This window comes from Chlorocebus sabaeus, chromosome 15 (assembly GCF_047675955.1).
Source record: "Chlorocebus sabaeus isolate Y175 chromosome 15, mChlSab1.0.hap1, whole genome shotgun sequence".
Taxonomy (NCBI): domain Eukaryota; kingdom Metazoa; phylum Chordata; class Mammalia; order Primates; family Cercopithecidae; genus Chlorocebus; species Chlorocebus sabaeus.
The window spans coordinates 61904703-61925214 of record NC_132918.1 but is presented as its reverse complement, the minus strand read 5'-3'; the positions used below and the strand labels follow the sequence as shown (position 1 = coordinate 61925214).

Below are 20512 nucleotides of genomic sequence, written 5' to 3'. Positions count from 1 at the left end.
ATCTCTGTGGGATGCCGGCTGGCTGCTTGCCTCCAGCAGTTATTTCTAGTTTTGCTAGAGCAGTGATTCGCAGCCTGTAATCCCCACATGGGGCGAGATGTGTGACTCAGGAGGATGTTTGGGGCCTGCCAACGGGGCAGAAGAAGGTCGGGAACGCAGTGGCTCCTGAGAGGTAAACACTTTAGAAGCCGTGTGATTGTGTTACTAGAGATTCTTGAAGAGCAGGCATTTAACGGACACGGGGAGCAAACCATCAAACATGAAGGCAGTAAAAAGTTGTACTTTTTTTCCTCCAATTTGGAATAGTGATAGTTAGAAAAAAAACACACACACACAAAGATTTAATGTGCTTCAAGGAAGGTTACTCTTTTGATCCCACATTGTAAGGGTTGTGACAGTTTGTCCCCATTCCTTGGTGTTACGAATTTATTTTGGGAAAAAGAAGTGACCTCAACTTGTAGCTGTAGCTAAAGAATGTTGAAAAAGGAATTAAATTGGCACCTCCATAAAAGTCAACAAGGGATCATGTTTTTTTGGACTGTAAGAAAATGCATCTATTTAAAACAAAAGGTTCTAGAACAGGACAGTCCAATAGAAATACAATATGACTTGTGAATGCCATTGAAAAATTTTCTAGTAACCACAATGAAAAATAAAAACAGGCAAGTTAATATTCAGATATATTTTATTTAATCCAATATCTTAGACAATTTATCGTTTCAATATGCAATCAATAAAAAATTATTATTGGGAGACTTTTTTTTTCCAAGTCTTTGAAACCCTGTGTGTATTTATACTTTGGGCACATCTCAGTCACACTGGCCACATTTCAGATGCTCAATAGCCACACGTGGCTGGTGGCTCCCTGGGTGCAAGAGAGAAAGAAAAGCAAAAAGAAAGAAAAGAAGGAGAGAGGAAGAGAGGGAAGAAATAATATATTAGAGAAAATCTAAAGATTCCTTATAAGCACATAAATGCCTCATACACAACCTCAAAGGCCAAACTTCTCCATGGTCCATCTCAGTAAATGGTCACTGGCAAGTCCAGAAAGTGCATTCCTTTGCCTGATTAAAAATCCATCTTTCCCTTCTTGTGCCAACTGTTGATAGATGGTATTTTTCTTCTGGGTGTAATTAGAAATGATTTTCACCTGATCACTTCGTTGTATTAGTCTGAAGAGCATCCCCCTGACCATTGGATGTCACCTAATTGTTTACTTGATCTCATTCTCAAACTTTTCTCCTTTTCACTGGAATGCCTGAGAAGGCAGCTGGGAGTTACATGTGCACGTGCGCCCAAACACCATTAGGGACCCTGTTTTTTTTAGTGGGAACCAAAATGCCTCTGAAAAGCAGACTCCCAAGGCATCCTAAATGCCATCTCTTACATAGGCACAAAATAGACCAGAGAGTGCTGATGTCGATTTTGCATGCAAATGGGCTAACGGAGCCAGAGCTGCTCAACTCGTGTGCATGATTTTCTATTTCCGTGCACCAATTTGGGAGTTTACACAAGAAGGTGGCAATCCTTCATGCAAAGCTGAAAATGCAGGTGTGGGAGCCTGTTTTAGAGCACAAGAACTGTCTGGTCCTGTTCTCATTTGACTGAGTTTTGTTGAATCTTTTGTGATGTCATAAGACAGAGGAATATTATTTGTTAAAATGCGTTTACAATGCATAGAACTTTGTGTAGACTTAGTGAATGGTTATGTGACTGCACTGCTGAATATATGGTGTGTCTACACTGCAGTGAGGAAAAGGAGAATCCACCGATAGGAATTTGCTGATATGTCTTTGGGTGGTGCCTTTGAATAAATGAGTGGGCTTCTTTTGTGGATAGAAGTTGTGCCAAGCCCCCAGAGTGTGGAATTTATTCTGTCATAAGCCTCTTGAAACTGGTCTTGCATGTGGTCTTTCCAACAGTTTCCAACAGTTTCCATAATTCATCATTTTATATTATTCAGAAACTTTGGAAAATTCACCTAAGACTTTATTGATAAACCAATGTGAAATTTTGTTACAGAGTTGAGACCTTGATGATAACTCAGGAAAAAAAAGAAATGACCTCGTTTCTTGTGTGGATGCCAAACTCAAGTGTGCTCATACCCTCGGGTATCGTATTTCTTGGGAAATTTCTTATTTTCCATTTTCTGCTGTTTGGAGTTGAGATTTCCAGTCACTTTCTTGTATATAAGCATGGTCTTTGTCCTATTATTATTTGGTCATCTTTACAAAGTGAAATTTTTACATTCTTCCTTTGCTTTTGTTGTCATATCAACCTTTGATTTTCCCCGTGGCATGTTTTTGAATTATCCCAACTCAGCAGCTTCTTTTTTCTTCCTGTTGCTTTTGTAACTCCTGCTCATACTAGCAGGGACAGAGAAGGATAGTTGGGGACCTGAAAGTGAGGTGTCCCTTCTGCTTGTTGGAGGTGGACTGAGAGAGAAGGCTGATGAAGATTTCCTGGAGATAGATGGTGGTGACGGTTGCACGACAATGTCAGTTTCCCTAATGGAACCTAAAATTGTTAGAATAATAAAGTTGATGTTAGGCATATTTTACCACGGTTTTTTTAAAAAAGGTTTCTAGGTTTCCTCTGAGCTTTACACTGGTTGACTCTTTTCCAGGACTCATTATGGTTCTTTCATCTTGGTCTTGTGGCTAATCTGCTTTAGGGCCCAGGGAGTATGGGGACCCCAGAGTTCACCATCCACCAGAGTGACTGCAGGTAGCAGTTTGCATTGGACTTTCTTTGACGGAGAGAGTGCTACTGCAGTCCTGATGTGGACTGTGGCCTTATCAGAGGAGAATTTCTTCATTTAATGGTGGCTGCTAGTGAGCCTTCTCCAGGCACTCTTGGGTTGGCCAGCTTGTTGGTGAATAAATTCAGCATGGGTTCTGGCCTGGTGGAACTTATTTAACAGGGAAGACAGGGGGAAAAAAAAAAAAAACAAAAACCTTCAATGAACAATTTGTAGAATTAAAAGTTGTGATAGATGCTGTGAAACAAATAATTGGTAATTAATGATACAGAACAGAGCTGTCCAATGGAAATATACTTTGAGCCACATATGTAAGTTTAAGCTTTTTAAAAGCCACATTTTTAAAAGGCAAAAAGAAACACATGAAATTAATATTAATATATTTTATTTAATCTTAATATATCCAAAGTATTGTTGTTTTAGTGTTATTAATATAAAAAACTTCTTACTTAGATATTTTACATTCTCTTTTTCATGCTAAGTCTTTGAAATTGGTTGAACGTTTTATACTTATAGCACATTCATTCAGACTAGCCACATTTTGAGTGCTCAATAGCCACATGTCTTGGATAGCACAGGTAGAGAGCTGTGTGTGTTTGTGTGTGTGTGTGTGTGTGTGTGTGTGTGTGTGAGAGAGAGAGAGAGGGAAAGAATGGCAACAGACAGAGTGAGGGGAAGAGAGAGAGAGAGGAAGAGAGTGAGTTGTATGCGTGAAGGAGGGGACTTATCTTTAGATGGTGTGTATAAAGAAAGTGTCCCTATCCCTATCCCGCCACTGCACTCCAGCCTGGGCGACAGAGCGAGACTCCGTCTCAAAAAAAAAAGAAAGCCTCCCTGTATCTCCTTTTTGTCTCGCTCTCTTTCTCTCTCGATTTCTCTTCCTTGAATTTGTTAGGCCCATGAAGTTTAGAGGATGACTCTGGCCCTGACTTTGGTGGTTGAAACACTTAATGGTGTTATTCCATTGTCATTGTCCTCTTATACAGTTCTGTCTCATTAACATTATTTCTGTTATTTTGAAATGAAACCATGAAAGTAAGTTATTGAAAAAACAGTTGACCTCTACTTGCCCCAGTCCCAGTCTCCAACCCCCTGATTTAATAATGTTAACCTCCAAGTGGGTCTCCTTCTACAGCTTCCCTGTACCCGCTGCGTACCTAGACACATTTACAGGGGTTCGGTTTGGTTTTCTAACAGTGAGCACATAGAATATGTGTGTCACTCTGCCTCATGTTTTTCTCAATCTGTGCTGGATATTCTTCCAGGTCAAAGCGATGGATCCAACTCATTTTCAGTATTTCTACTTAATAGTCTAATATGGATGAGCTGTAGTGTCTTAGCAGTTCTACTGCTGATGAATGGTATTGCCTGGATGTGGGGAATTAAAATGGTGCTTGGTTGTTTCAGACTTGAAAAATCCGCCATGACTCTTCTTGTTCTGAAAGACTTGGTAGCCTGCCTGGGTCCTAGTTCGACTTTTCAGATGGTGGGTAGGTGAGAACATACATGGGCTATGAGGAGCTCTGTGGACTCAAGGGTCAGAGTGTGTGTGCAGCCTCAGCACCTGCTACCCATCAAAGGCGCTCCTTTAGTGGGATCCTCTGCCTTCAACACACCTGTCTGAGAAGGTATCAGAGCAATCATACTCTTTGTTGAATCTGAGACTCCTCAAAAGTGCCTTGTAAAGATGCATTATTTTTCTTATATGTTTTCTCTAAGAGCTTGGCTGCAACAGCATTGTTTTTGGTACTGTTTACCTCTGCATAGTAAGTCCTCACTTAACATTGTCAGTAGGTTCTTGGAAACTGCAACTGTAAGTGAAACAGTGTATAATGAAACCAATTTTACCATAGGCTAATTGAGAAAATCAAGAGTTAAATTCCTATGGCATATTTCTGGCCACAAAAACATTACCAAACTTCTCCATAAAGACCAAAACATTTCTAATACTAAACATGGAAATAAATGTGAGCTGTACATACAGTTAAGAAAGATTAATAAAAACAAGTAAGGTAATGACTTACCCAATTTTTGGTAAAACAGTGAGTGATGGTGGTTGTAGTGGTGGTGGGTTAAATCAAGGAATAAATGTCTGCAAAGTGAAACTTGTAAGGAGCACTTCCTTCCAACACGAAGTTCAAAAACAATAACGAATTTGGTGGGCTCGCCAAGTTCTTTCATCCCACATTGTTTATTGTTGTGCATCTGTGTGATTATCATGGACTTTACACATTTTTATTTTACAATTATTTGAATTCATTCCTTCATTCATTTTCCAACTCGCTTATTCCAGTTGAGGGTCTTGGGTGGCCAGAGCCTGTCCCAGCAGCTCAGGATGCAAGGCAGGCACCAGCCCAAGACAGGATGTCATCCCATTGCAGGACTACTCTCACACACACACTCACACTCGCTCAAACTGGGGCAGTGTAGACATGCCTGTTTACCTAACGTGCACATCTTTGGGATGTGGGAGGAAGCCGCAGTGCCTGGAAAAAACCCATAAGGACATGGAGAAATGAAGTCTTGAGATTTTATAATAGAAAATCCATACAGGATTTCTATGACAAATCATTTTACATTGTAAATACAGTAGTTTAATTTTTATATTGTTTGTACATATTCATTAGTGGTTAGTCTTTGATGCCATCAGCATAATGTACTCTCAAAATCAGGAGAACTACCAAGAATGTCAGCTATCATACTCATTAGGAAAATGGCTTAAAACATTCATAATTTGCTTTCTTCTGACTCACAAAAAGCTCTTCTTGGATTTCGTATGGATGAGTTTGGTTACCGATTCTGAATAATTGGTGATCCTTTGCGTCTTCTCTAACAAAAGTGCTTTTAACTGTATGAAATATTTTATTAATACTCGAGGCTCCATTTCTAGCTGGTTGCTTTTAATATTTGAGTACCCACTAGTAAATCTAAGCATCAGGGGATCTGGTGTTTCTTAAAAAGGCTTCTTGATGTATCTTAGCCTGTGTCTTCTCTGACAAAATGGACTGGTGAGATGAGCAATAATGCTATCTTCTGGGTTTTCTTAATGGATACAGTCAATGGAAATTGTTGAGGCAGTCTCCTTACAAATACTTGGACACTGAATTTTTATGGTACAGTGGTGTGTGGGTGTGTGTGTGTGTGTCATTCATTGACTATGCGTGATTCTCTGAAATGACAAGCAAACCAATAACAACCTAACTCTCCCTGCCCTCCCATTGTCACCACAGCCTGATGCTTTAACAGTCATTTGTGGTCTGGCTGGCAACTTAATTCATTTGGTGAGGCATCTGTCGCTCTGCCAGTTACTCCCTAATTGACCTGCAGAATCTTAGGTTTATATAAACTTGAAGAAGTTCTTTTAGTCTTACTGAGATTCCCCTGTGTGTTCATCCATGGTTTAATTAAGGTATTGAGAATAGCGTTTCAGAACTCATTCAGCTCAATAGCAAGAATACAAATAACCCAACTTGAAAAATGGGCAGAGGGCCTGAATAGACATATCTCCTAAGGAGATATAAAAGTGGCCCACGCATATAGGAAAGGATGGTTATTAATGTCATTAAACATCAGAGAAATGCAAATCAAAACCACAGTGAGATATCAGCTCACACCTGTTAGAATGGCTACTATCAAAAATACAAGAGATAAGAAGTGCTGGTGAGGATGTGGAGAATAAGAGAACCCTTGCACTCCATTGGTGGGAATGTAAACTAGCACAGCCTTTATGGAAAACAGTATGGAGGTTCATCAAAAATTAAAAATAGAAATATCATATGATCTAGCAATCCCATTACTGGGTATTTCTCCAAAGGAAATGAAATCAGTATGTTGAAGAGATATCTGTGCTCCATGCAGCATTATTCACAATAGCCGGGATATGGAAACAACTTACATATCCATTAATAGATGACTGGATAAATAAACTACGGTATATATACACAAAGGAATATTATTCAGCCTTAAAAAAGATGATGATCCTCCATTTACAACAGCATGGGTGAACCTAGAGGACATTCTGCTAAGTGAAATAAGCCAGACACTGAAGGAAAAATACTACATAATCTCGCATATATGTGCAATCTTAAACTAAAAATCAAATACACGGAAACAGAGAGTTGAACTGTAGTTTAGGGGGTCAGGGAGAAGGGGAGATGTAGGTCAAAGGTACAAAGTTGCAGTTATGTATGATAAGTAAATCTAGAGATCTAATGTACAACACGGGGACTATAGCTAATAACATCGTACACTGGAAATCTGCTCAGAGAATAGATTTTAGGTACTCTTACCATACACAAAAAAGAAAACTAACTGTGTGAGATGATGGTTATGTTGGTTTTCTTGACTGTAGTAATCATTTGAGCTAAGTATATGTACATCAAAGCATCATGTTGTACTCTTTAAATATACACAACAAAAATCAATTAAAATTTTAAAAAAGAATAGTTCTTTTGTCAAAGCATGTTGGCGATTGCTAGGGCTCGGGGAGAGAGGGGAATGGGAAGAGTAACTGCGTAATGGACGTGGGGTTTCCTTTGAGGGTGATGAAAACGTTTCAGAACCTATAGATAGAGTTTATGGTTATGCAACATCATGAATGTACTAAATGCCACCAAATTGTTCACTTTAAAATGATTAATTTTATGTTATGGAAATTTCACTTCAAATTTTAAAAATAGTATTTTAATGGTGTGGTCTCCTGAGCCTGGATATGTGTGGGTGTGGGTGTTTTTTTAAGTTTCAGAAACATGAATTTGTTTAATGAGAAAATGACAGAAGTCTAAATTTTTAAAGCCCTGGAACAAACATTTTAACTTATTCCACAGATTTAGAAATGACGTATACAGAAGACTTGGGCTTTGCCTTCTGCAAACATTATTTTAAAAATTGGACTCCTATTTCCTACCTATACAATAAAAAGTCCTGCATCAAAAAGTGATGGATTTTAGTGTTTTGCTAAATTGGATCTACTGCAAAGCCCAGGCAGATTGATGTTATAGCACCAGCAGTCTTGAAGGAACTTTTTAAAAAAGAGAGATTTGGTTGAGTAGTGTCATTATCAGCTTCACCTGTAAGGGAGATTTCCCGAGGGAGATGGTGTCTGTTTCATGTTGCACTCCTTCATATTGACAGATCCATTAGCGAATGTAATTAGAAAAGCAAAGTCGGACTTTGAATAATTAGGTTAAAGTCACAGATGATTTCTGGGCAAAATAATAGAAGCTGTTGCAGTTCAGCCTGCTGTTTCCTGCTTTACAGAGCTGAGTGAAATGGGCAGTTGCTGTATGCAGCGGTTTCTTTCTTGTGTTGGAGGCTGATACTTTCCCAATAATAAAGTTTGAAATAGCAAAGACCTGACTTTGGCCCTTTGCAAATGTCTGAAGGGCTTGGTTTCCAGGGAATAAATGGGGCTGCAGAATGTTTTTGCTAAACAAAACATAGTCATAGCAAAAACAAAATTTACTTTATCCCAGGAGTGTTAAGAAATGTGTGGTTTTGTGGATTATGTTTTTTTCTCTGTTTTCATTCCTTTCTTTTCCTTTTTTTTTTTTTTTTTTTTTTTTGTTCTTGGAATAATGGTTTATTTATTTATATGGAATTATTTTCTGAAAGAAAAACAAAACACTTACTTCAAAAGACGTTTGGACTCTCATGCCACCCGAAATACCTTTTCAGCGGTAGTTTCTATATTTTGATTTTAGAAAAGTCTGTTATTGGTAATAGAGTCCAGAATAAAAAAAAGATTTCCCAAAGATTCAAAATGCAATCATGTGATTCTAAACTTTTTGTTCATCTCAGTGCCAATACAGAAAAAAGAGGAATTAGGAAATAGAGGCCAGTGTCAAATACCTGCAGATGTGTCCTTGAAGCTTTTGATGTACCTTGTGATGATGTGGGAATGAACAGAATGGCATCCTCCTCCGTGCATGATGACTGATGCTCACACCGTGCCTGGACAGTGCCAGGGTCAGCGATAGGAAGGAGTGCAGGGCATCCATCCCCCACCTTTATGAAATGCCCTCATCCATACTCTGCAGGCTGCCAGGTCTTGGCTTTGGCTATATGGGATTGAAAATAAAATTACAATTACTTGCCACATTTGAAGATTAGGAAGATTAAGATTTCAGACTTATTGAAAGTAAGAGTGAGAAGTTCTGGCATCATTGGGCCCACTTGCCTATTAGCAGCAACCAGGCAAGAAGGACAAGATGCTGCCCCCTTGGGCAAGATGGGGCCTGGGTGTTCATTGCTGTCCCCCTGGCTCGTGTCTCTTGTTTACTTTATTTCCCTGGCCCGCAGATGTCTCTGTTACTGGCGTTGGGATCTGCACCAAGCCCTCTGTCCAGTAAGGAGATGAGACTCTGCCCCTGCCCAGGTTGGGGAGAAGCCAGGAGAGAACTGTCCTTTGCACTGCAGCAGGACAAAGCCCTGGTATGGGATGAAGATGGGCAGGAGTTCAAGACCAGCCTGGCCAACATGGTGAAACCCTGTCTCTACTAAAAATACAAAAATTAGCTGGGCATGTTGGCGCACACCTGTAATCCCAGCTACTCAAGGAGCTGAGGCAGGAGGATCACTTGAGTCCAGAAGGCGGAGGTTTTGGTGAGCCAAGATTGTGGCAGTGTGGGAGCACGTGGGTGTCCTTCCCAGATAAGGCGAGTGGGATCACTATAGATAGACTGTAGAACCTGACGGATTGGAAAGTGGAGAGAAAGGTGTGGTCAGCCCTCGCGGCAGCAGCCCACTCTGAGTAGGCTGGCATTTTCTCTTTTTGGAGGGTAATGGTGGCTAAGACAGCCTCACCAGTGTCCCTTGTCTTCAGACTATGAAGTTATCATTAGAAATTTTAACTTATGATGAGACGGTTCATGTAGTTTAGCCTTATAGTCAGGTCCTGGTCAAAGGCCAGGCAGCCAAAGTAACTTCAGAATAACTCACGCCGTTTTCTTGTAGCTCTCCTCTAAAATGAAGGAGACCCATCATCCTCAGTGATACTTAAAATATTCGTTTTCTTTCCCACCACTGGACAGGCCTCTCTTCCCTAGAACTCCTCTGAAAAGCTCCCCACACTGCCCCGGAGGACAGTTAACCAGAATCCCTAGTACCTGGGCAGGCAGAAGGCCAGAACCCTCGGGCAGCAGTGATGTTTCTCCCGCCCACTGGCAGCGGGTATCTTCCAGCCTCTCCTTCCTCACTACAGCCACCCACACATGCCATGTGGGTGTTCCGTATTCCAATTCTAGCTCTGGTTTGGGGGAACTCTTTCAGTTAACATTGAAAACATTTGTTATATTATCCAATGTTACTTTTTAGTTAGAAACTGGTACCTTAGCCTCCAAATTGAAATACTAAAATTATTGCATTTTAAAGTTGAAAGCGCCTTTTGCAATTGCCCATTCAAAGTCTTCATTTTGTAAATGAGGGTCCCAAGAGATGGGGAGGGAGCTATATAGCTTGCCCAAGGTTACATAATTTGTAAATGAAATCAGGCAACTATTACAAAACAAAATAGTGGAGAGGTTACTCTGATAAGTAGGGTGAGAAAGAGACCAACAGGCTACAATTGGTATGTCCATCCAAATGGAGAAATCATTCCTTTGTTTGTTTACCTAGGAGCAACACTGGGGAATTGGTCACTTGTGAGAACTGTGTTTTCTTTTGTATTTTTAAGGTTAGGGTTCAAATAGAAACATGAGATTAAGGTCTTTAATCATACTTACAATAGGAGCCTTTTTTTTTAATTGCTTTAAGATCACTGAGATTCATTTTTATTTGTTTCTTTTAACCATGAAGCTAAACTTACTTTGACAGCATGCATACCAAAAATTAAAGCCATAAAATTGCTTAGCTTTGACAGGAGATACATCTTTAGATTTTAAGATAAAAATTTAAAAGGTATTATGTTTTATTCAGGAAACATTTAAATATAAAGTGGTTGATTGACTACCATTTTTAGTGCACCGATTTGGGAGCATGGAGGTTAAGGGGTGTGGGTGGGAATGGGGAAGGATTTCCTGGCCCCACATCATGTTGTCATCCCATCCCAGGGTGACCAGTCCTCCCATTCGCCACAGCCTGTGCCACTGCCGTGATTGTTTTGTGCTCTGTAGATTACACACACATCATCCCACTTGATCCTCACAATGATGCTATGATGGAAGATAGGTTGATGTTGTTATCACCATTTTATACAAAGAAATTGAGTGTTCACATGCCGGGGGTTAGCAGGCAGTGAGGAAAGCAGCTGGTATAGAACCCTGTCTTCTTTTTTTTTTGTCTGAGACAGAGGTCTTACTCTGTCTCCCAGGCTGGAGTGCAGTGGTGTGATTTCGGCTCACTGCAACCTCCGCCTCCTGGACTCAAGTGATCCTCCCGCCTCAGCCCCCAGAGTAGCCGGGACCATAGGCGCACGCCAACATGTGCGGCTAATTTTTGTATTTTTGGTAGAGACAGAGTTTCACCATGCTTGCCAGGCTGGTCTCGAACTGCTGCTCTCAAGTGATCTACCTGCCTCAGCCTCCCAAAGTGCTGCAATTACAAGTGTGAGCCACCATGCCCAGCAAGAACCCTGTCTTCTAAACATATTAACTGCTTTTATTTTTTATTTTAGTGTGGTGCATAAGAGGAAACAAATATATTAATTATCAAACTCTCAAGATTTATTTTATTATAGCAGGAAGAGTTTGAAAAATTTCAAACGTTTAAAGAATATTGAACTGTAGAGACTGGCTGAGTTTGAGGGCTCGTATTCGATGCCTCACAGATGCTGTTTGTATATAGTTTTATCAAAGAAGAGGGGATCTCCGTGCTGGATAGTAGCTTTAGGTTTGATTGACAACGTGCAGCTGCCCTCCATAAAGGCTTACACTCCTACCGAAAGTCCATTCAGTTTTTCAAATAAAACAAACAGTGTCTCCGCCACATGTGGTTTTGCCCTTTTGGTTCAGCAGCCTTGTAATCTGTTGACAGCAGATGAAACCTGCGCCTGATTTCCATGAGGTCCACACCCAGCATTTGCAGGATCTGGGATAAGAGGACAAAAGGAGATCTTGGGCTGGGCCAGGATTAGGGTGAGGGGAGTGAGGCAACATTTTATAATAAATAAAGACAGGATTAGTGACAGTACTCTGCGAGCTGTATTGGGGCTTAAGGTGAAAGGAAAAAACACCGATCCTATCCTTATTTATTTATTTATTTATTTATAAGGTAACTCGGTCACTCCAGGCTGGAGTGCAGTGGTGCAATCTCAGCTCACTGCATCCTCGACCTCTCTGGGCTCAAGTGATCCTCCCATCTCAGCCTCCCTAGCAGCTGGGCCTACAAGCACATGCCACCACACTCAGCTAAATTTTGTATTTTTTTGTACACATGGAGTTTTGCCATATTGCCTAGACTGGCCTCAAACTCCTGGGCTCAAGCGATTCTCCTGCCTCGGCCTCCCACAAGTGCTGGGATTACAGGCGTGAGCCACTGGCACTCAGCCTGATCTTATCTTTATCAAAAATTTTGATATGTTGTTCATCATTAATTTTTTGCCCTGATTTTTATTTTATCACATATTACATTAAATATTTATTTATCTTGGATATTGAGCTCCTTTAAAGTTTGTACCTGTGGTGAGTTATCTCCTCACTTGCCTCCTCTTAGCTCTTAGTCTCTGCCCTGCCTTGGGCCTGGGATCACACACAAAAGGGCACCATCCACCCTCCCTGCAGACTGAGGAGTAAGTCTGCATGGCCCCTAGATCGGGCCCAGGGCTGGCAAGGCAGGGGTTTCTAGGGGCTGGGCTACATGAAGCTGGGTGCTGGTCACAGGTTTTCTTGCCTGTGGAGAGTAGAGTGGGTGGAGGAGGGCCAAGGTGAAACTCTTTGGGGCAGTCGAACTCCCTGGGGAGCTTGTGAGACACAGATGGCTCAGATTCTGATTCTGTAAGTCTAGGGTAGGACCCAAGCTTTCTCATTTCTTTGTTTTTGTTTTTGTTTTTTTTGGTTTTTTTTTTTTTTTTTTTTTGAGATGGAGTCTTGCTCTGTCACCCAGGCTGGAGTGCAGTGGCGCCATCTCGGCTCACTGCAACCTCCGCCTCCCAGGTTCAAGCGATTCTCCTGCCTCAGCCTCCTGAGTAGCTGGGACTACAGGTGTGCACCACCACACCTGGCTAATTTTTTTGTATTTTTAGTAGAGACGGGGTTTCACTGTGTTAGCCAGGATGGTCTTGATCTCCTGACCTTATGATCCGCCTGACTTGGCTTCCCAAAGTGCTAAGATTACAGGCGTGAGCCACCGCGCCCGGGTAAGTTTTCTCATTTCTAACAAGTTCCCAAGTGCTGCTGGACCAGGGTGTGTACTTTGAGGACCCTTGCTCTAAAGCAGCAGTCCCCAGCCTTTTTGGCACCAGGGACTGGTTTATGGAAGGCAGTTTTTCCACAGATAGGGTTGGGCGGGGCGGTGATTTTGGGATGATTCAAGTGCATTACATTTACTGTACACTTTATTTCTATTATTATTACATTATAATATATATTGAAATAATTATACAACTCACCATAATGCAGACTCAGCGCGAGCCCTGAGCTTGTTTTCCTGCAACTAGACGGTCCCATCTAGAGGTGATGGGAGACAGTGACAGATCATCAGGCATTAGATTCTCATAAGGAGATCTCATAGATCGCTCATATGCGCAGTTCACAATAGGGTTCACTCTCCTAAGAGAATCTAATACTGCTGTTGATCTGACAGGAGGCAGAGCTCAGGTGATAATGCTCACTCACCTCCTGCTGTGCAGCCCCTAGTATGGACAGCCCCTAGTACCAGTGTGTGGCCCCAGGCTTGGGGACCCCTGCTGTAACAAGGTTTAGAGCAGGGTCTCTCTCGCCTGCATCCAAGAAGCTGCTTGTGAGACACCTTGACAGGTTTCCATGCACGGGGAATACGGAGAGGCTCAGGATTCTTTACCATACTTACCTTTGGATTTGTTTATCTAGCAGCATATCCTGAATGTACCTTTCAGGAGAAAGATTGCATACTTTTCTGCTTTCCTGACCAGTCCTACATTTGTCACTTTTATTAATAGAGCCTTCTCCAGGATGCTGAATGCTTGTGTTAGAGTCAATCATTGCCATAGACTTTTTTTTCCTGTAAATTTCTTGCATGATGTATGGAAATGAGAGTTACAGTATCTGATGTTAGGTGATTCTTAAGTACCCCTAGGTTTTGTTTTAAATTTGTTTTTAAAAAGAGGACATTGACTGGGCACGGTGTCTCACGCCTGTAATCCCAGCACTTTAGGGAGAGGCAGAGGTGGGTAGATCACTAGGTCAGGAGATCGAGATCATCCTGGCCAACATGGTGAAACCCGTCTCTACTAAAATTACAAAAATTAGCTAGGCATGCTGGCGTGTGCCTGTAGTCCAGCTACTCAGGAGGCTGAGGCAGGAGAATCACTTGAACCTGGGAGGCGGAGGTTGCAGTAAGCTAAGATCGTGCCACTGCACTCCAGCCTGGGCCAAAGAGGGAGACTGTCTCAAAAAAAAAAAAAAAAAAAAAAAAACCCGAAAAAACAATACGTTAAGGCCCAGGCAGGAAGATCGTTTGAAATCAGGAGTTTGTGACCAGCCTGGGCAACATGGCAAGACCCCATCTCTACAAGAAATTTAAAAATTAGCTGGACATGCCTGCATGTGCCTGTAGTCCCAGCAACTCTGGAGACTGAGGCAATAGGAGGATCACTTGAGCCCAAGAGATTAAGGCTGCAGGGAGCTGTGATCGCACCACTTTACTCCAGCCTGGGTGACAGAATGAGACTCTGTCTCAAAATTATAAGAAGAATTAATTTAAGAAAAATTAGAAAATTTAAAATGCACATTATTTTTAAGGTACATTAAAAACTTTTTAATAATATTGTTTTTATATATAAAGAGAAAAATAAAAATGACTCATAAGCCTTCCACCCAAATGACTCCTGTTGGTGGTAATGGGATCAAAAGTACAAAATACAGTAAAAACGATTTTCTACCCTTTCCTCCCTACTCCAGTCCCTCTCTTCAATGTTGATGGTTTTGTGATTTCTTCCAGGAAAAAAAAAAAAAAAAGATTTTTATTTCTATCTGTCCATCCTTCTAATATTATTTACACAAGAGGGACCATACCATTAACACTGTTAGGCACCTTTTTTTTTTTTTTAACTTAGCAATGTATCTTGGACTCATTTCTGTATCAGCACATAACAGATTTACTCTAATCTTCTTAATGGTTCCTAGGATTAATCACTGGGGTATTCCAGTGTTTAACTGGTCCTACAATTAAGATAGCTATTAGAGCAACCCAGTAGTAAATATCTTTGTCCATATATCTTGAAAGACATTTGTGAGTCCAGTCATAGAAGTACTACCAGTAGTGGGGTTGCTGGACAAAGAGTGTGTGCATTTTTAGGTTTGAAGGCCAGTAGCACCCTGCCCTCAAGAAAGGTTCACTGTCACCTCGATGAGGGCCATGCCTGTTTCCCCAACACCCTTGCACGCAGTGACTATTACAGAAGTGAAAAAGAAAACATATTATTCCAATAGCAATAAAATATAGAATAACTAGGAATAAACCTGATAAATATGTATTATCTGTGTGAAGAAAACTTTAGTATGCTCCAGAGGGACCCAAAGGAAGACTTGAACAAATCAAAATTTTGCCAGTTTCTTGCATGGGAACTTGCAGCATGGTGAAAATACTCATTCTCAGTTAAGCAATGATTTGAATGTGACCCAATAAAAATACCCACAAACTTTTTTAGTGGAGGAAGGGGAATTTACTGAGCTGATTTTTAAAGATCATGTAGAAAAACAAATTAGGAAGATTCAAAATATAAACAGGAATATAGGAAGATTTGACAAATAGTTTAAGCAGATATTAAAACACAATACGAAATTAAAATTGTTTAAACTAGGGTTTTATACAAATAGATTCGTGGATCACAATCATAAACTGATATTTGGGAATATAGTGAATGACAAATGGCATATGATATATGGCATCTCAAATCAATGAGAAAAAATGGATAAACCTCTGTGGTGGTGGGGAGTTAAATTCATACTGCACACTTTACGTGGGATAAATGCCAAATTGATAGAAGATTTGTATGCAAAAAATGAAATATGTATTATGAGAATTCACAAGAGAATTGTTTTATAATCCCAGGTCTTTCTGTTATGACATAAAACTCGGAAGCCACTGAAAGCAAGATTGGTAAATTCAGCTTCATTTAAAAAGTTTTTCATGGAATCACTTGAACCCAGGAGGCAGAGTTTGCTGTGAGCGGGGATAGCGCCACTGCACTCCAGCCTGGGCAACAGAGCAAAACTTCATCTAAAAAAAAAAAAGTTTTTCGTGGCAAAACCCACCATATGCAAAGTCAAATGGCAAGCACCAAATTGGGGACAGATAAATAAAAACTAAATTTCCTAATATGTAAAGAGTTCTTACAAACCGATAGAAAAACGTCCAATGACCCAATAGGACACCAGGCAAAGATAACGGACAGAGAGTTCACAGACAAGGAAACATAGCATTTAGACATGAAATGTTTATTAATAAAAAAATACAAATTACATAATAAGAGAAATATAAGTTACCATCTCACAGGGATCTTTTTTTCCACTGAGAATAGCCAGAGTATGGGAAAAGAAACAACTTTATACATCACTGATAGCAGATAAATCCATACTACTCTATGGAGGAAATGTAGCACTTGCTGAAAAAAATTACAATGCACACATATATATGTGTGTGATATATATATATTTACACCTCTGATTATTTATTTTTTAATTTTTTTATTTTTTGTGGGTACATAGTAGGTGTATATATTTACAGGGTACATGAGATGCTTTGATGCAGACACACAATGCATATATTTTTAACCCAGCAATTCCACATCTAGGAATTTATTTTTTGTATGTACTATAAGCACACACATGTGAAATCATGTAGGAATGATATTTTTCACTAAAAAATTACTTACAAAAGCAAAAGTTTGCATACTCCATGGTATATCACACAATGGATCTGTAGAAAAGAATGAGAAAGAACTCTGTGTACTGCTATGAAATGGTCTCTAAGAAAAGTATACTGTTTTGTTTTGTTGTTTGTTTGTTTGTTGAGACGGAGTTTAGCTCTTGTTGCTCAGGCTGGAGTGCAGTGGCGCAATCTCGGCTCACTGCAACCTCTGCCTCCTGGGTTCAAGAGATTCTTCCGCCTCAGCCTCCTGAGTAGCTGGGATTACAGGCATGCACCACCACACCCGACTAATTTTTTGTATTTTTAGTAGAGATGAGGTTTCATTATGTTGGCCAGGCTGGTCTCAAACTCCTGACCTCTAGTGATGTGTCCGCTTTGGCTTCCCAAAGTGCAGGGATTACAGGCGTGAGCCACCGCCCCTGGCTGAAAAGTATACTGTTAATTGATAAAAATTGATTTTAAAAAGCTAGGTGTTTAATGTTATGCTGACATTTGTGTAGAAGAGGAGGGAAATATATAGACCTATTTACTTTTATATGAATTATTTGATTGTTAATGCGTATACACACAAAAAGATAACACTGATTGCCTCTAAGGAAATAAATGTAGGAGGCAGAGGATAAGGCTAGGATGTAGACTTTTCACTGAATACACATTTGTACCTTTTGACTTTTGAACCTTATTTGCCCTTCTCAAAAATAAGTAAATTGAAAATCCAAATTTTAAAATAATTCAATAGGTAAAAATATTCCTGGTTTTGATTTGTGTAATTCTAATGCTGAATTAAGAGTGTCTTTTCAAATATTGGTTAGCCTTTTACATTTTTAAGGCAATTGCCTATTCATATATTTTGCCCATTTAAAAATTATTTTGGGGTCGAGGTGGGGTTCGCAAATTAAGGAAATTAGCCCTTTGTCTTAAGGGTCACAGAAATTTTGTTCCAGTTTGCCTTTTTACTTTGTTTATGCTGCTTTTTGCCACCTAGTATTTTTATATTTGCTCAATGTGTTTTTCTTCTTTTCCCTTCCTTTCTTTCATTATTTCTGTTTTGTTGTTGTTGTTTTTGTTTTTGTTTTTTTTTTAGAGGGTGGAAATGACTTTTTCATTGTGATCAGTGAGAAGACGACTCTAGATCTAAGACATTCCATTATTATTTTATTTTATTTCATTTTTGAGACAATGTCTTGCTCTGTTGCCCAGGCTAGAGTGCAGTGGCCCAATCATGGCTCACTGCAAACCTCCCCGTTTCCGGCTCAAGCGATCTTCCCACCTCAGCCTCCTGGGTAGCCAGGACCACAAGCACAGGCTAATTTTGAGAGTTTTTTTTTTTTTTTTTTTTTGTTAGAGATCGGGTTTCACCATGTTGCCCAGGCTGGTCTCAAACTTCTCGGCTCAAGCGATCTATCTGCCTCGGCCTCGCAGAGTGCTGGGATTATAGGCCTGAGTCACCACGCCTGGCCGACATCCAATTATTAATGCCTTTGGGTGATTTGGAAAATGACAGGCTGCTTATAAAGTCTGTTTGAAGACAGTAAAAACTGGGGCAAACTCATTTTAGCAGTGACCTAGAGGATCCTCCCCGAGGGCAAGGGAAGCGGGGCTTGGGCAGGGCTGGGTGGGCGTTGTGGTGGGTTTCTGATGAGCCTCTCGTCTCTCCACTCCAGCGGAGCTCCCTGCGTCCTCAGCGGTGAGGCTGGCCTCCCTGCGTGACCTGCCCGCGCAGCTCCTGGAGCTGTACCAGCAGGGCTTCTCTCTGGCAGCCCTGCACCCCTTCGTGCAGCCCACGCATGAGCGGGAGAAGACGCCCCTGGAGCACATCTTTAGAGCCATCCTGATCAAGAAAACTGACAGGTAAGGCCTCCATGGGTGAACGGGTAGCATCCTGTTGTGGCTAAGGTATGCTCAATAGAGGAGGGGAAGTGAGAGGATGGGGTTGGGGGTTGAAATTTGCATGCTGTCCTCAGGGCCTCAGCCCTCAGACAAGTGAGGCAAAAAGTTAGACAACCAGAGAGGTTTCCTAGCGATGAAAAGCAAATGCATGTCCAACTGCAAGTAGAGAGTTCCATTTTGCATTCTCTCCCTCTTTTAACTCACTGGATTAAACTCAGCTAGAAAAATGTCTCCTTAGAAGAAGTATACACCCAGAATGATGCGGCCGGTAAAAGTGCAATACTCTTAAACTGAAAGGCATGGCTGGAAAACACAATGATTTTGTTTAGAGGCTATATACAAACTTAACGTCTTCCCCCAAAGTCTAGAAATACTTGAACATTTTGCGCCTACCATAAATTCTGTCAATCGCTTGACAGTTAAAAAAAATACAAAAAATAAACACCACCTAAATAAAATGCTATAATTGGTTTGGTCTTGATTTAGATTTTCAGGGCTCGGGGATGTTTTTCAGATTGGCTTGCCCATTGAATGTTTATGCCTATATTTCAATTGAGCCTAATTAAGAAAAAAGAGGTGGGGTTCGTCTTTCAAAAGGAACAATATTAATTTTGTTTTTCTTTAAAAAAAAAAACAATGAGGATGGGATGGAGAGAGCAGTATGCTTTTCCTGCTTTCATAAAAACTAAAATTAAAATGCAGTCTGGGAAAGGAAATCAAGTTTGTCTTTTGGCCAACTATCATAGAAGGAATGACAGCATGTGCCACATTTTTAAAAGGGAGTGCAGAGCAGCTCCTCCTTGTTCTCTCTTTGTAAAGTCACTTTGCAGGTAGACAAAGCATTTGGCTGGTGTGCTCACAAGGGACAGCTGTGAGGCATGAGGTTGCGTGACTAAGACTGACTCCTCTTTCCTTTCCTTTCCTTTATTTCTTCATGGTTGATCAAGCTCTGGGGCTCTTAGACTACATCAACACACATTAGAATTTGAAGTGAAAGGTGGTGCATGTTTTTGCTCAAACCCAGAATTCACACATTTTTGGGTAGGGCGAGACTTTTCTCAATGTCTGCCTTTTATGTGTATTAGTTTGTCTTTCTCTCTCTCTCTCTTTTTTTTTTTTTTTCCTGTAGAAACGAGGTCTCGCTATGTTGCCTAGGCTGGTCTTGAAATCCTGGCCTCAAGCGATCCTCTCACCTTGGCCTCCCAAACCACTGGGATTACAGGTGTGAGCCACTGAGCCTGGCTGCATATTGGTTTCTTTTATTTTCTTTTTTATTTCTTTGAGATGGGGTCTCACTCTGTCACCCAGGCTGGAGCACAGTGGCATGATCTCAGCTCACTTCAACTTTTGCCTCTCAGGCTCAAGCCATCCTCCCACCTCAGCCTCCCAGGTAGCTGGGACTACAGGTGCACGCCACCACACCTGGCTACTTTTTTTATTTTTGGTAGAGACCGGGTTTTGCCATGTTGCCCAGACTGGTCTGGAACTTCTGAGCTCAAGAGAGTTTCCCACATAGGTCTCCCAAAGTGCTGGGATTACAGGTGTAAGCCACCAGGCCCAGTCCATTATTGGTTCCTTTATGTTGATTGGCTGTTGATCATTATCTAGGTCAATCACGAGAAGAAACTATTCTGGGGGCCGCAGTGGTTTTAAGTGACACCGACACACAGGATATGTATAATGACAGTACCTTATATTTAGTGATCACTCACTGTATGCCAGGCTTGATCATTATCATTTCATCTGTATCATATACCTATGAAATAAGTGTTATTTTTGTTCCCATTTTAAAGGCAGAAGATTCTCTTGATCTTGGAAGTTCCAGACCAGCCTGGGCAACGTAGCGAGACCTAATAT

The 20512-nt window shown here is 40.8% G+C and overlaps 1 protein-coding gene across 4 annotated transcripts in view; it reads left to right on the top strand.

The window, feature by feature from the left end:
* The window catches only part of RFTN1 (raftlin, lipid raft linker 1), a 202439-nt gene that overhangs the window by 65864 nt on the left and 116063 nt on the right, over positions 1-20512 (top strand). For all 4 annotated transcript variants that reach the window (XM_038002915.2, XM_038002914.2, XM_038002912.2 and 1 more), the window contains exon 3: positions 18430-18616. In XM_038002915.2, the coding sequence (XP_037858843.1) occupies positions 18430-18616 (187 nt within the window). The remainder of the gene's footprint in view (positions 1-18429; positions 18617-20512) is intronic.